Here is a 16,632-nt window from a genome sequence, read left to right as displayed (position 1 = left end):
GCACTATCCCTTCACTTAGCACTTTGGCTGAAATGAATTCATTATGCATATAGAGATCAAAAAAGTAAAGTCAGAAATTGAAATTTGACCATTTGCTAGTCTCGCATTGCCAGACCTGTGTCAGCGCTGGAGTATGATCTGGCCACACCGCCTATCTCTTATATATATTAAAATATAATAGATCTTTTTCTCCGGCTCGGTTGTATTACTTTAAACCGATGACAGAGATAGCGGGAGGGCAGCGATGTCGGGCTCTATCGCTGTAATGTAATCTGTTGAGCAAGGGCGGGGCTAGCAGGGGGTCTCGGGGTGACACCTGCCCCCTAAAATATGATGGTCCCCCCCAGTCATTTTCCCACAATGACTCATGAAGCTAAGGTGAGCTCAATAAGCTAGCTATCTACAGGTGATACAATGTTCATACAAAGTATTTCAAGTGGTAAATCTGTGCCATGTCAGGTGGAAACGGAAAGATTGAAAGGGTTAGCAACAGTAGTCTAACTGTGTTTAAAGGTTCATAAGTACAGATGTTTTAACATAATGATTACAGCACATGGGAACTTACTCTTATATGTTATTCTTGTGATGGTGTCTCTGTTCAGCATTCGATTCAGGAATGAGTTCGATGCCTCTGCAATCTGGATTAAAAGAGAGAAAGAAAGAGGAAAAACGGGGTTACATTTAAAACATGAGCTGATCATGTCATGAACTGTCATCTCAAATTTAAATGAACTGTACTGAGTTACAGTTTTAAAAAGGATAATGCAAGTGTATTTGTCTTTATAATATTTCAACTTTAATGCCCATGAAATGTCTAAACCCACTGATGTATTTTGCACAGTCAGATGCGCCTACACTCTCTTGCACTGCTGCTTTACCTTCTGGAAAATAAAGGCTCCCACTGTTTTCAAGAACCATTAAAAACAGCTCCGAGACACACACTGCTGCCATGACAAAAAATAATCTATCTTCTTAAATAGCAAATACATGGCATTCTTGTCCTAACAGTACTTTATAATGGAAACAAGTTGTATTCTATCACAGCTGAATGTGACCCTGTAACATGTTATCCTTCAGTCCACAGCTATGCTCTGCCTCATCCATCCCACCAGAGCAGTTTACAAATGCACATTGTAGTTGCATCTTGAACAATTTTTACATACTACGAATAAAAAAGTGTAATATTTTATACATAGATTTGGATAAACAGCTTCGACCTGCCTCCCTTTCTTTCCCCTCGTCCACGTTTGTCCCCTGTTTTTGCCATTTATCCCACCAATAGGGCTGGGAAGATATGCTTTTGTCCCGATTTGATTCTGTCACGATGATGGCTGTGTATCGGCAAGAGTCTGGCGACACGATACCTATCACGATACGTGGGTCACGATTATATATATTGCAATATATTTCGATACTGTGAGTAAGGCATTCTATTGGAAGTTTTTTAAAGTATAATTTTAGAAAAACTACTATTTAAAAAAAGAAATGATGTCGTTAAAAGTCAAAGAACTTCAGGTAAACGATTCAGGACACAGATAATCAAACTGCCAGTTTGGGATGGTGGTTCACTGGCTCGTAGCGAGCTAAGTGTTACGTGCTAAAGTAGGCCAACGTTCAGCATAGCTACGTTGTTAGCTTCTGGCAAAAAGTCAGGCACAGCTAGGCATTGGCAGGCAAGGACACTAGGGGTGCGTCTCAGCACAGCCATCTGGGGGGGCGGGGGTTTACCACTACATAAACGGGAACCACTGTCTTAAATGAATACCCTTGCACGTAGAATAAAACAAAAAATTGATATTGCATTTTTGATAAACAGTTTTCCAAAATAAAATATCACGATACTCCTGTATCAATTTTTTCTTACACCTCTATTCACGATAGGGTGTTCACTATATTAATTGTATTGTGATTTTCATCATTGTGATTCTAGAAGTATTGCGATTCAAGAGTATTGAGTATTGTGGTTTACTTCTCTAACAAAAAGAAAAGTTGAATAATACACTTCTAGAGACAATATATCGTAAGACATTTCTAAAAACTGATAGTTTTCTGGGAAGAATGACATCACATGTCAGTGTGTCTGACATTTAGTTCATTAGTAAAGAAGAACGTGACATGGCTTTCCTGCTTTCATTCTGTTTGGCTGTAAACAAGAAACTATTCAGGAGAATCATTGGTAAATAAAATTAATAATGATTGAAAATAAATGATTTTAAAAATCATCACCAAAACAAAAATCAGGATACATATGTTTTTTAGGCTTTCCCTGCCCGTAAAAAGCAGCTCCTTCCCCACCAGTTGTTCAGGAGTGCTGTATTGTCATTGTGGTCCAGCTGTAGCCGGGACGCGGTACCTGCTGGCCAGTACCTGGTTCTGAAACCCTGCAACTCGTCCGTTACCTGCTTCCTGCCTTCCGCCTATCAGAGGTTTTGGGCTCTTCGGACTGCTTTGTGTTGCTGAACTGTGTTTGACAGCTGATCCTAGTCAAGCGCTTGTATTGTACTTGCTCTGCAGCTGTGTCTGCATTTGGACATCTCCCATGTTGTCAATTTGTTTTGATTTCTTTCTTTTTATTCACCTATGTGTTCTAGAAATAACATTTCCATACTACTAATTTCCAAGGGGAATGGAGATTCTACGTCTGTTCAATTCAATGGCAGAAAACACTCAAGGGAGTGCTATATTTGATTAAGTGGTACATGCATACATACATTACACTGAGATATATTCTTAGATATATTCTTATTAGTGTTGTAAAATTGATTTTAGCCATATGGCCAAGCCCTCCACATAAGTGTTGATGTTAGTTCATAAGAGAGTGTTTACAAAGAGGAGTAAGTAACTAAACTAAATTGATGTTCCACAGTGACTCTTGGAATCCGCCATCTGGCTCACAGATGTACGAATGCTTTCCTGCATGCTTGTAACCAGTTGTACAACAGGGGAGGCTTAGAATAACAGCAGATAAGCATTAAGATGATTTTTCTTTCCAACAGCAGTGGTATTAGGGCGCCAAGGCTGCTACAGAGCGCACACCTATAGTAAGTGTGGCACTAATTGGTAGAACGGGGGTAGTGACAATGGAAGAAGCACAACAGCATATGAGCATCTCTATGGTGTAATTGGTTGGGAGCTGTGTATTATGTGGATATACCATTAGTTGCCATGGAAACATATCTTGCAAATGACAAACAAACAAAAACATTTGCAGCCTGCTTTCACCTAGACAACTGCAGTATGTCTAATTGATGCCAATCAGCAGTACTCAATCACACAAAGTTGGACTGGTAACAATGATGCTTTCCACGCTATCTGCACATGGTTTGGGAAAAACTGTGGCTAAGGCAGGAAAATGACTAGGGGCATGGTTAGGCCATGGTACAGCTTTGGGAAAGATTGGGAAGGTTCATCACAGGTAAAAACAAATTCTTTTGATTTTCAGATCCTCGGCCATCCAGCACCCTGACCTGCACACCTCGCTACATGAAGGGCAAACTACTTCCTGCATTGGCACTAAAGGTCCCTGGATGTGGATCATTATGTGTGTGATCATCCAATATGGGCATAACTCCTCAGATGCTTGGTTTGGTAAAGTGGACATTTCCTGTCAAACCTTTGCCCCGTGCGCCCCGGGTACCAAGGCCCAGTTCTTACCGCAATGGCCCAGGGTTTGATTCTGACCTGCGGCCCTTTGCTGCATGTCTTCCCCCTCAGTCTCCCCTCTTCCTGTCTACAACTGTCCTACCAATTAAAGGCCAAAAAACCCACACACAAAAAAACCTTGTCACCATGACTATTCAGTGATCTCTGTCAAAGACCACAGAGACCTACTGGTCCCAAAGGTCTAGAGACACTTTTAAATCTTAACTCCACTCCTACTCCGCTTCACTTCTCTCTCCCAGTTCTGAGACAAGCTTGCTAATAGCTGAAGGGAGCACCTCACACTTCCTGTCCCCCCCCTACCCTGCGCCCTTCATCCGGCTTTCCTCTCCACTCCATCTATCCCTCATTCATGCTCGATGGACTTCACAACTCTAATTGTCGAGATGTCTTTGGGCGAAGTGATTAAAAAGAGATGTGCTGGTCCTCCCCCTCCCAGCATTGCAAGTGAACTGACTTATTCGCTGACCTGTTTCCTGTGCTCTTCGGGCAGACATTATGCCTTTACCAGCCACTCATGCTGCCCACTGCTTTTCCTACTTGTCCTACTCGTAATCGTTTTCCTAGAAAAGCACCTGAGGGGGTTCAGTCCTTCAGTTTCCACTAGTCCAGGATTGAAAATGAAAAGTACAGACTTAGCACCATAATGTTCATCAGACACATTTCTTGCTGTTAGATCAATTGATAATAGACAAATGAGCGAATCAGTGAGTTTTAGACTGCCGGGGGACTTCCTTTCACACATTAAGTTCCTCTCTTTCTATCTGTATGCATTCATGTCCCAGTAATGCTCCTCATTACCTGCTGCTGCTGTGGTCCTGCTCTACCTGTACTCTGCTACTATTAATTATAGTCATAGCTGTACTATCTTCATAAAAATGACAGTGTTCATCATACTAACTGCTATAATTATTATGGATCATATTTCTGTTCATGTGTATCAGTGTCTCCGTGTCCCAGTGGCAGATGGCCGTCAGGGTCAGACATAGGGTCTGTTCGAGGCTTCTGCCTGTTTGAAGGAAGGTTTTCACTGCCACTGTCGCAACAAATGCTTGCTCTTGGGGGGGGTTGGGTCTCTGAAAATTATAGTGTCTTTATTATTAGTGTGTGGTCTAGACCAACTACATCTGTGAAATTTCCTGAGATAACGTCTGTTATGATTTGACACAATACAAAAAATAACTGAATTGGTGCATCCCCACATATCTGCAGTTTAACCACTGCTGTCCTTTCTGTCCTTTCTGTCCTTTATGTCTTTTATGGTGCCTCACAACTCCATGCCTAGAATAGGGGCCTTTCCTGGCATTCTCAGTCACAGCAATGGGATGGGAAATCTGACAAGGCCTTGAAAAGGTGACAAAAACGAGCTTCTGCTGAAAGAAAGATGTGGCTAATTAGCACCCATCTGGTCCATGCTACTACTGGAGTGTCTGACCTGCTGAAACACGCTAGGACAGAAGGAGAGACATCAGCAGAAAGCCAGTTGGAGTGCAGTTTTGACGAGGAGTGTGGGTGGCAGGTGATTGTTTTTTTAATCTCGTTTTTTTTTTTTTTTTTCACACGGGCATTAACAAAATTGTCTTTCCTGGACTTCACCCCTTCTGAATACTCGCAGCTGCAATGTATTTTAGAGAATGTAGTACTAGAGTATTTATAGGAAGCTTAACAAAAGGGATCAACAGAGTACTGTTAAGAGGGTTCAGCACCCTTTTTGGTATATTGAAGGACTCTTTAATCTTAAAGCTGTATTGGACAGTGTCTATTTAAATCCAAAACGAACACAACATGACATGGGTCAAAAACTATTGGCTGTAGTTGAAGTGAAGATTGCAAATTGGTAAGCCCAAGTTGGAACAAGGATTTCCGTCTTCTTTAACTACTGACTCTACAATTGAATTTGGTAAATTTGGAGCAACAGTCTGATCTCATTTGGCTGAACTTACAGCCAGTACCTGTTTCTGATTAGACGGTTTAAAAAAGTTGATATTTAAAACGTCTCTAGTGGAGCTTATATACACATATGTCAGGTGGCAGTTGGAGCTGAATGATCAGAACAAAATACTGTGTTAGAAAAGTTATAAGCTGGATTACTGTACATGAACACATACAGTAAGTAAAGAAGTGGACAGGGGCTTCTAAAGTGAATTGGCTCTAACCTCCTACGTACTTCCACTCAATATTTATTTTCCTTCCGTACTCTGTCTGGGTTTGCGATATATTCTTTGGTTTTCTCTGGCCAAATCTTTGCCGGTCCAATCCACAAACAGAGGGCGTGGCTTGGAACAATTGTGCCAATGTACCTTAACATAGAAAACTGCGAGTCTCTTGTTTCAACTTTACTTCTCGTAAATCATAATTTTTTGATATGGCTGAAAGAGCAGAGACAAATTTTCTAACACCGTCTTTAATATGTACTCTTTGTACTGATGATTCATCTGGATGAGTTTGGTGTCAGTTGAAGCCTTAGCTCCATCCAAATATGAACAGGACATCCCAAATCACTACTCCATTGACTTCGCAGTATGTGTGGCCTTTTAAGATGAAATAAATAGATTTTTAAATAGCACACATGGTAAGTATCATTTATGATATGATTTCTTTGGCAGCTGAGCCCAACAGCAGTGCAGAGCGGCTGTTTCCTCAGGCTGTCCTATCCGCCAACCACACCGGCAGCACTCCACTCCAAAGCCTAGCTCCTTTCATAGTCCTCTGACACTCTTCTGTTGGTTAAAAGGGCGGGGGGGAGGGGGGGGAACGACAAGTGGGGTTGACCTAGGTCAGCGCTTCTTCTGTCTCTTCAAGTCTAAATGATGGTCCCATTGACACAGGGGAGCTAATTAGCAGTTGGCAGCGTAACTTTCCAGGACGTCGGCTGCCTCTGTGATCTCTGAGCCTCTCCTCCAAGATGGAGACCTCTCATCCACTACAAAGAGACACCACTGCTGACACAACGCCAAGGAGCATTATGTTTCACTCTGCAGGATAATTGGATTGCTAATTGTTTGTGAATCATGTGTTCTTGAGTTTAGAAGATTTCAGAAAAAGACTCCGAGGTAGCAGGAGAGTGGAGGGGGGGCACCGTCAGCGCCTGACAGATCTCATCTAAACCAACATGTGGCTACTAGATACAAACACAGCTAATCAGCCTACTTTGTCTCTTAACGGTGCATGAGAACAGAAAACTACCAATGTAGAATCAACCATGATAGCATTAGCTGGACATGTGCAGAAATTCACACGAACATAAAACATACATAACCACCTCTAAATCCATATTTTACATGATTTAACTCATTAACCTACTTCTAAACTAATATGTTGACTTTTTTTGCTCAGGTTTCACTCCATTCATTTACAAGCATATGGCACAGACAATACATTTCTTTTGTGTTTTCTGTTGCAAGATTGGTGGGGAAATATCTGCAACTTTTTATTTGATTGACAGCTTTGGATTTAGCATTGCGTGGGATGATTTGGGCAACTTTTTGTACCATTTGGGTAGTCTTCCCAACAAAAAACTAAAAATGTAGCTATTTTCCATTTCCATCGACTTCTTTTCTTGTCCAAATATTATAGAGTTGTAAGTAAAATGGGGTTTAATAGGCTCAATGTAAAGTGACTGATCCGAAAAATAACATTTACGTGGATCAGTTGATGTTGGAGCAGTCAGGCTTGGGAGTGCTGTGTGTATGTATTTTGTATTTGCTCTTTAAGCAAATTTTTTAAGCATTTGTTTTAAGGACACCCCTCAAAAATGAGATGTTTATCTCAAGGGGATATCCTACTAATAAATTGAATTAAAAAAAAGGCTGAAACCAATGTTAATTTGGTCTGCTCTGTAATAAAACCCATGCAAAAGCACTTTACACTTATGTTAAGCTATCTGAAAGTCTTGGTACAATTCTCAGAGACTGGACTTAAGTCCCATGGTTGAATTTGAGATGGGCCTGGTCGACATGTAGTAGAGTGTCTGACATTCTACAAATTAGTAGTGTAAAATAAGTGTACTCACGTGTACATCATGGAATCTGTCACTTCTATACGCCATTTTCACAGAAAACATTTAGACTTTAATGGAAAAAACAGGTGTGAATAATAAAATGAATGATGTTTCAGTTCCCTCTAGCTGCTTCAGTAGACCTTTTTCACAGCAGACATGTTGACATGTCATTAGAGGAAAAGCAGGGACAGAGACATTGTCAATGTTAGTAAGGACACCAAGTCAAAATGTCTGCTGTGAAAATGCTCCTTTGTTTACCTTTTTCTTACAGTCCTTCAGAACAAATATGACCTGAGTTTTGCCATCAGGCTTCCCATCACACTTTGGGTCATGTAAACCTGAAACGTGATGTCGCCATGGATTCAGCCAGTTAGCTATAAGCTGCACCTGAGCCCTGTTGGTTGAGTCAGAGTGTGGTCGTGCGGATTCCAGCAGTATATGCATGGCATCTGGCTGTTCTTATGTAACCAAGTCATGACTGACAAGATTGGGTATGGGATATGTATGACCAAAAATGGCATCATATGGCTTGAAGGGTTAATAATTCATAGGTTTTTCAAACCTGAGAAGGAATGAACTCCACGACATGTTTGTTTTGTTGCTACACAGAAACACCTTTCATTGAACACAATGTTAAGTCCTGTTTAATTTACCCCTCCATGTTCCATCAGTGTGTTGTATACTGCAGCTGTCATGTAGGGCTTAAACACTGATTAAACCAGGCCCGGTTCCTTGTACAGCCATTGTAGCTGGTCACTCAAATCCAGAGTAGAAAACTACTGTCCAATGCAAGATTAGTTTTCTGTTGGGTTTCTGAGGTAATACCCATTACAAAATGTCTTCATAGCGGCGGCTGGGTCGTAACTTGTTAAAAAAGAAGGTTCAGTACTGGTGAGTGAGTACAGCCTACACACTGGAGGGCAGTTAGTTGATAAACATATGCCGACTTACCTTCATAAATATGGACACTATGACCAATCCATTGGGACTTTTAGCAGCCTCTGTATAATTTGTGTAGAGCTCGTGATTGTAGTGGATCAGTTGAACCTGGAACATCGAGAAAGAGAAACCGTAATGAGAAAGCGAGAGAGGCACAAGAAAACCTTGGAGTAAGAAAAGAAAATCTAAAGTACACCTCATTCACCAACATCCTTCCTCCCTGCTACATCTTGTCACATGATTTAAAAGGGAAAATCGATACGGGATCAGCTCTCTACCATGGACTCACGGAGGCACTCAGTGTAATGGAAAGATGTGGTGTTTGGAACATTTTCATACTCGGCATAGATGTGAACAGAAGTAATACGAGGGACATAAAGAGGCGAGGATTCTGTCAGCATTTGATCCAAGGCTAGCCTGCTCTCACAGGCGGAGGTGAGAGCAGCTAAACCATCTCCCAGCATGAGGGTAATGTTTCACTGGCGCAGATGCTTCATCCACTCCAGCTGGTCAATATTCCTTCCTTTTTAATGATGTTTGGACGTGGGCAGCTGTTGTAGCCAACTACAGCAACCCAAACTTCTCACTAATTGCCTTTAGGCTGTGGTACTTTGATATTTTTATAGTAAAATACACAATTAACTGTTACGTACGGAGTCCCCCTGGGGTCAGCTGAGAATTTCTTTTAGTAAGGTAGTGTCTTTAAACTCACCTTAATTATAACTTGTCTCCTGCTAGTTGCACTACAGCACTTACTGTTAATAAATAAGTTTGAGACACAACCTTATTTAATCATTAAATTAATAGATATTTTTGTGTCGGTGTTGACCAATCTCATTTCTCCATTTCTTGTAGCTCATTTTTAACCTTACTACATTAGGAAAGACGCTTCATTACTGATTTTATATCATTTTGCTATAGAGTTATTGATCCCAGAAGTTTGAATCTTTGAATATCTTTCCCATTTTGCTAACGTTAATGTATGCATGGACTATGAATCCGTGCTCTCGGTTTAGTTTTTTCCCCCTAGCTGCACACGGGGGGGCTCCGTAGTTATGTATATAAAGGTGGTAAAGCACTTCATTTAAGCACAAAGGGGCGGTAAAGATTTTTTAGATCTTTCCCAAAGGCTCCTACGCTTTTTCACCCCCCCCCCCCCCCCCCCCCCCCCCCCCCGCCCCCAATAACTTCTCATCATCACTCATGCTGTACTGTACTGGAGGATATAAATAAACAAATGTAAGAGGAGAGTAATTATGAAATGCTCAATTGGGGGAGCACAGAGCGACAGAACGTCCATAAATGCAATCAAGGTGAGGGAGGAAGTGATTAGAGCCCAACGCTGATCTGATTAGTTTTTTAGGTGCGAGCGGCAGAAGCAGCCAATAGAACTCCTCCACACTCCGTCAATGACAAATTGCGCAAAGTTTGCTGCGGGTGGGCAATAAAAGGCCAGCGTGGGCCATAATAAAGTGAGAATGTCTGCCAAATGGAGGAGGAAAAAAAGAGTGTGATGCAGTGCAAATGAGGGAGAAAATACAGGTCATAATTAGATCCAGAAAGAGTTGAAGAGGAGCAAAAGAGACGAGCTAGTGCATGTTGGCCCGGCCTGTGAGCCATTTAAAAGCGTCCCTCTTCAAACACAGACCACACTAACCTCTGAATACAGTCACACCTCCACCCATCTAACAGCTACAGTCCATTAAGACTCAGCCGTTACACCTATTGAACAAATTGTGAAGATGACAGAGATGAGGACGAGTTATATAATAGGGTGTGACAGATATAACAGCGTTAGTACAAATTATGGTTGGGGGGGGGTCAAAAGCACTTCATCTAATCAGCATCCAGTATTGAATCGACTTATCACATCCTCATCACGTTTAAAATCTATTACGTTCAGCTTTTAATATTTGTAAGTTGAAGTCTGAAATGAAAGTTATTACCTTTGAGTTGACACTATGACTGTATTTATCAGTTTTTGTTTTAAATTGCTCTTTAATGTTTTATGTTAAGCGTTTTGAATTGCCTTGTTGCTGACATGTGCAATAGAAAGGTAGTTTCCTTGCCTTGCCCTAGAACCTCCAGCCTGTCAGTCAGTCACCAGGGCATAGACAGCACTGTAATGTAAAGTCAAGGCAGCTTTATTTGTATATATAGCAAATTAGCAACAGGGATATTCAAAATGCGTTGCATAAAAACGATAAAAGACAAAGAAAAAAACAGGTAAAAATACGAGAATAAAAAGTTGTGCCTGTTTGTCTCAGAGGAAGTCAGTAGCTGTGGCCATGTGTCCATCCACGTGTTTTTATGGGAATTAAGTTAGATGGTAACAATTTCTTTATTCGCACGAGTGTTTATTAGCAAACTTTAGATAATTTGATTGACAAGTGGATGGAAAGATAGCCACCATGACTGCAGAGTCCACTGCAGACCTTCTTCCACAGCGATGTGGCGTACGAGACCAAATAAGATTAGACACAAACTCTTATATAAGGTCAAATCCTTTTCTTCAACACTCTCCGTCAGCTGTAATGAAGGCACACTGAGTGGAGGGGCTTTGAGACAACACTGGGCATGAAAGGGTCACTTTAGCTTGGCTGGCCAGTACTCTCTAGAGTGTGTGTGTGTGTGTGTGTGTGTGTGTCTGTGTGTGTCTTTGCGTTGGTGTCTGGGGGGGTCATGACAGCCTCTTTATTGCATGATGGCTGGCCTGGCCCCGGGGTAGGGAAATATGAAGACAGCAAGTCGATAGCGGAAGAGAGGCGTTCAGCACTAACGGTGAGAGGGAGCTTGGAAGCGCTGGGCTGGAAATGACGCTCTCCATCTCCACTTCCATCTATCCGCCCTCCCTCCTTCAGATTAACTGGAGCGTAGATCCATAAAGCTAACAAGGGGACGAGGCCTGCTACCCCACACAGCGTTCACCGCCTCTTCACCTGGTTTTATTTGAGTGTTTTACTAGCCCGACAGAACACTGCCACAGCACCAGAAACCACTTCTCCATCATCTGTGCAGACACTCACCATGCTACATTAGTTATTGTTCATAAACCCAAATTTAGTTAGCTTCAGAACCAGGCGTGCAGGGATGTTCTAATATGAATTAAATCCAAGATACACCACAATTAGGACGCCGCTGTGCAGACGTGGGCGAAACGTGCCTTTTAATACTGATTAATGATAATTAGGGGAAGAGAAAATGAAACAGAAAAAGCTCCGTGACCGATCATCTGCTGCAGTGATCTTAGCTCAATGGGATTCAAAGAGGACATCTGGGGTGATGGATCTGGGATGGATGGGGGTCTGGATGTCTGGAACAACTGTCTCTACACTTAACAAGATTTGGATTAAATATAGCTGGACCATCTCTTTAGCAACAGCTTCTCCTTCGTTTGCAGGGCCTAATTCTTGGTTCAATTTATTCTGTGTAATCTGTTTACACTATATTATTATTATTATTGTTATTATTTTTATTATGATAATTTGACTGTCTGGGTCTCATTTTAACAATTCATTCATGTGAAGCGCTTTGTGACTTTGTCTGTAAAAAGTGCCATATTAAATGAACTTATTATTATTATTATTATTGGTTAAAAGGGAATGAAAATAAAGGAATAGTCAGTCTACTTTGGTATGGCAGTATTATAATTGAGTTTTTTTCTCACTTGTGGTCTGCTGTGGTGGAAAAGAGAACTCCTTGACAGATAAATGCGCTCACATTTAGTGATTTCATTCTGCATGAAAGGCTTCATTGTTAGTCTTTTTTTCTAAAATAGTTTGCGCTGTGATAGAAACTAGTCCGACTCTTTCCTCCACTCTAACAGCGTGTAACTTATATGCCTCTGAGTGGTTCTTCAATCAAATGTTAGCCTGTGGTGCTTTTAAAGGCTGAGTCCGTCTGCGTTCTTTTCTGGCCTTTCAAAATGGAAACACCCACTTATCAGAAAGCCGTCTATCTACGAGGTTATGGATAATGTGAACGCCGGAACTAGCCGAGTCAAAGAGGTGTAATGCATACTGCTGCGGACACCGCTTAGGTAGCGGTAACGGTTATTTAACGGTCCACAGCAGTACACACGTCTCTCTCTTCAACGCCACCAGACTCCATCACAAAAAATGGAATTTTACCTCCCAGAAACCAGGAGGCGGTCTTACGCTGCCTGAACCACTTAGTTTGTGCTATTTGGAATTTCTGGTCCAAACAAAGGCGGCATCCAGGGCCGAATTCTGCTTAGCTTCCATGTCGCCGGTACCCAATCAGACCCTATGAAACACTATGAGACCTTATGAGACACTATGATACCCAATGAAACACTATGATACCCTATGAGACACTATGATACCCTATGAGACACTATGAGACCCAATTAGACACTATGAGACACTATGATACCCTAATAGACACTATATGTAACTATGAGACCCTATCAGACACTATTAGACACTATGAGACAATAAGAGACCATATCAGACACTATTAGACACTATGAGACCCTAGTAGACACTATGAGACCCTAGTAGACACTATGAGACACTATGAGACCCTATTAGGCACTATGAGACACTATGAGACACTGTGTTGAGTGTGTTGAATGAACTGGTCCAGATGTGCTACATTTCATTTCATTCACCGCGTTAAGCTCTGTCTAGAAATGCTGTGCTGTAGTAAATATTGAATGAATGAATACAAATCAAGTCTAGAAGTCAAACATTAAACAGAGACGGGAATCATATGAAATAAATCAAAAGAATCTAATCTTTTGTTGTGGTAAATTACATTTCAAAGATAGTTCCTCCAGGACAGAGTGTCCTACAAGAGTGTTCAGTGTCGTCCCTCTGTGACCTTCTTTCTGGTGATAGAGCCACTATTGTACAGCGGACTGAAATGAACACAAAGCAGTAGCTGCCTGGCAAAAAAATATAAATTATTACTATTGCAAAGTTTTATTAGCTTTTGTTTGGGTCAAATCAGACTGTCACAATAAGTGTTGTTTAAAAAGCAGTTGTGACCTGACTTATTGTAAGTTGGAAGACTTGTTTTTATCAGAGGACAAAAGGAGGACTGAGTGTAGAAAAACATGAGGCAAATAACATTTGGAATATTTTAGCACTTATTAAAAGACCAAGGTGTTTCATTTTCAGATTAGACTGGGAAGCAGCTCCAGGGGAGCACAGCTAAAGCATTCACACACACACACACACACACACACACACGCACACGCACACGCACACGCACACACACACGCACACGCACACGCACACGCACACACAGCATAAATTAACCCCCAGGGACTGAAATATTTTGTATGGTGGCAGCCAATAAATATGCTATAAAAGGAAAGCAGACAGCTGTAAGAAGCCAGTGTTTGATCTCATGATTATAGTAATCATTTTATGTATACAGATTAGTCTTGAAAAGCCGTTTGTTATGTTGTAGTATTATAGTATATTATATATGCTGCTGACTTCAACATTAGATGCAATACCAATAATTGTAATGTAAATGAGGGTATGGTCGGGAATACGTCTAAAGTGAGAACTAGTGAGTCCTATATGTAAATGTAAAGTATATTCCCCATAGATGATGCCCAATTAAAATGGATTAATAATAATTATTACCTCCGCCAAGGAGTTTGGTTTGGTTTGGTTTGTCTGTCAGCAGGAATAGAGAAAATCTACTTTCCATGACACTGTGTGGAAGGGTGCAGCACGGAAGAAGCCGTTACATTTGAGATGGAATCCCTCTCGTTAGCATTGCGAGAGAGGCTGTTTGCGCTGCATTCAGGTGGTGTCGCAGTAGTCTGTAAAAATAAGTTCCCCACTAAGAAAATTCACACAAGCACAAATTTGTGATTTAGTTTTGCATTTATTTAACCCTCAAGTTGTCCTCGGGTCAAATGACCTGTTTTCCTATATCAAAGATCTTTTTAATTCCCCAAAATAACATGATTGATTCCACACAACGCTATTTGGCAAGTACAAAACTCTACTTTCATTAATTTTGAGGCATCTAATTCAATTTCATACCAAACTAACTGAAGTGTTTTTGAAATAGTATTGAGTAAAAGTTGACATATTCCAGTCTGTGATTATCCATCAACATCCATTTCTTTCATTTTAGTCGAAATTATTCCTAATTTCTGCTTTTCTAACTTAAACATTAGGTATAATTTCCTATAAATGAGCTTTATGACTATAAATTCCAAAATAACTGTAAAACTAAAGTGGATAAGTTAGTGTTTCATAGCAATAAACGTAAAAAAAGAACAAAGATTGAAAAAAAGCATCAAAAGTGTTGAAAAAAGGGACAAAAACATAAGAAAAAGTTAAAAACATTGATAAAAAAGCATCAACATTAGGGTTCAATTTTTCAATTTTGAAGGGAAGACAACACGAGGGTTGAAGATGAGACGGAGCAGGGGGTTCTAATTCCACTGTTTGGACAGGATGAGGTGCACTCCCTCGGGACCTGATCTGGTCCCTGGCTTTCCCTACATATATACATATTTTCATTGTCATGCTATTCTTTAGTTATATCTCTTTTGCATTACTTGCTTTTATCGTTAGTTTTAATTTTTTGATACTTTGTTTATTATAAGCAACAAAACGCCTGAGCAAATTCCTTGTATATGTGTCCCAACGTGGCAATAAACTAGTTATTGATCCCTAGTAATAAAGAATTATTACTAGGGATAACGGATTTTCATCTGTTGACACTTATCTAACCACTATCTCTCACATAGAGAAAGACTTTACAGCAAACTTTATTTTCTTTAAATTGATGTGAAGAACTCCTTTACACGCCTGTACAGTGACCTCATGTTGCCATGACAATGGAAATATGTAAGAAAGTATTTTGTATCAGCATATTAATTGTGTTCATTCGCATACTTGTACCCATATTGCCAGGGACTGATAATAAATCATATGAATACAAAGCATGTGCCAGTTGGAACATCCATGCCCTGCATGGATAATCCTAATAAAGTCAATATATATTTGAATGAATGAACTAATTAATTAATGCTAATGAGTTTTGTTTTATCTGAAGCTTATTTTATGTGTATGCATGTACGTGTGTCTCTAGTCTACAGTTGCACCATGTGTGTGATGGATTTTATTTGATGCAGGTTTTTTTATGTTTGAATCTTGATCTTATACCACCACGGACCATGGTGTGCAATACAAGTGAATTGAAAAAACACACACACACACACACACACATAAACACACACACACACACACACACACACATAAACACACACACAAAAGGCCCCCTGAATTACTAGTTATGTTGGAGTGGTTTAAAGACGAAAGCTTTGGAGAGCACATATACCCCCAGCTCCACACTTGACCCCCCCCCCCCCCCCCCCCCCCCCCCATCCTCCCACAGACTGCCATTACAGAAGGATGCTCTGCTTTAGAAAGTTGTATTATTTCTCTCTTTGTTCACGTTTCAAGGACATGCAGAGCCACCACTCATCGGCAGATGGGGGTGGGAGGGAGACGGAGTGAGCGAGAGAAAGAGAGAATATTCAGCATTTTCGATTACGAAACATCTTATTGGACCTTGAAGGCACGGCTGTGGCTCGCAGGAAGCAGCGGAGGGCTATTGGGGGAGGTGGCGGGGGATAAGGAGGATGATTTCTCGTTTCACCCAGAAACAGTTGTTTGAGTGAGCAGAACACGACGTAAAGGGAATGGGATGTCTGTTCCCAACCTCTCCTGGCCGTCAGATCCTGCATAGCTACAACTATTAGTACTACTACTAATCTTCTGAGGTAATGTACTGACAGACAGCACCTATGGTAACTCCTCATACGACGCGTTGGAAACAGATACAGAACTGATATCATGTTGTCGAAGTATGAGGATTTTTTTTAATAAGTGGAGGAGGTCACAGTGAAGAGACAACAACAAACTAATCAGAGTGAAAATGATAACTGTGCTTTCCACAAGTCAACCTAAATAATTTGTGTTTGTGTTTCTGCATTGTAATATCTCATTACTGCACTAACCCTGGAAATGACC

General features: G+C 40.8%; 1 protein-coding gene across 1 annotated transcript in view; it reads right to left on the bottom strand.

Annotated features, from left to right (window-relative positions):
* ca10a (carbonic anhydrase Xa) overlaps positions 1–16,632 on the bottom strand; it is a 190,302-nt gene that overhangs the window by 3,288 nt on the left and 170,382 nt on the right. Inside the window, exons 5-6 of the mRNA XM_034860885.1 lie at positions 8,612–8,707; positions 566–638 (exon numbers count right to left, since the gene is read on the bottom strand). Of these exons, the coding sequence (XP_034716776.1) occupies positions 566–638; positions 8,612–8,707 (169 nt within the window). The remainder of the gene's footprint in view (positions 1–565; positions 639–8,611; positions 8,708–16,632) is intronic.

Source organism: Etheostoma cragini, chromosome 21 (assembly GCF_013103735.1).
Source record: "Etheostoma cragini isolate CJK2018 chromosome 21, CSU_Ecrag_1.0, whole genome shotgun sequence".
NCBI classification, from domain to species: Eukaryota; Metazoa; Chordata; class Actinopteri; order Perciformes; family Percidae; genus Etheostoma; species Etheostoma cragini.
Note: the sequence above shows the minus strand (reverse complement) of the source record. Positions and strands in the feature narration are given on the sequence as shown.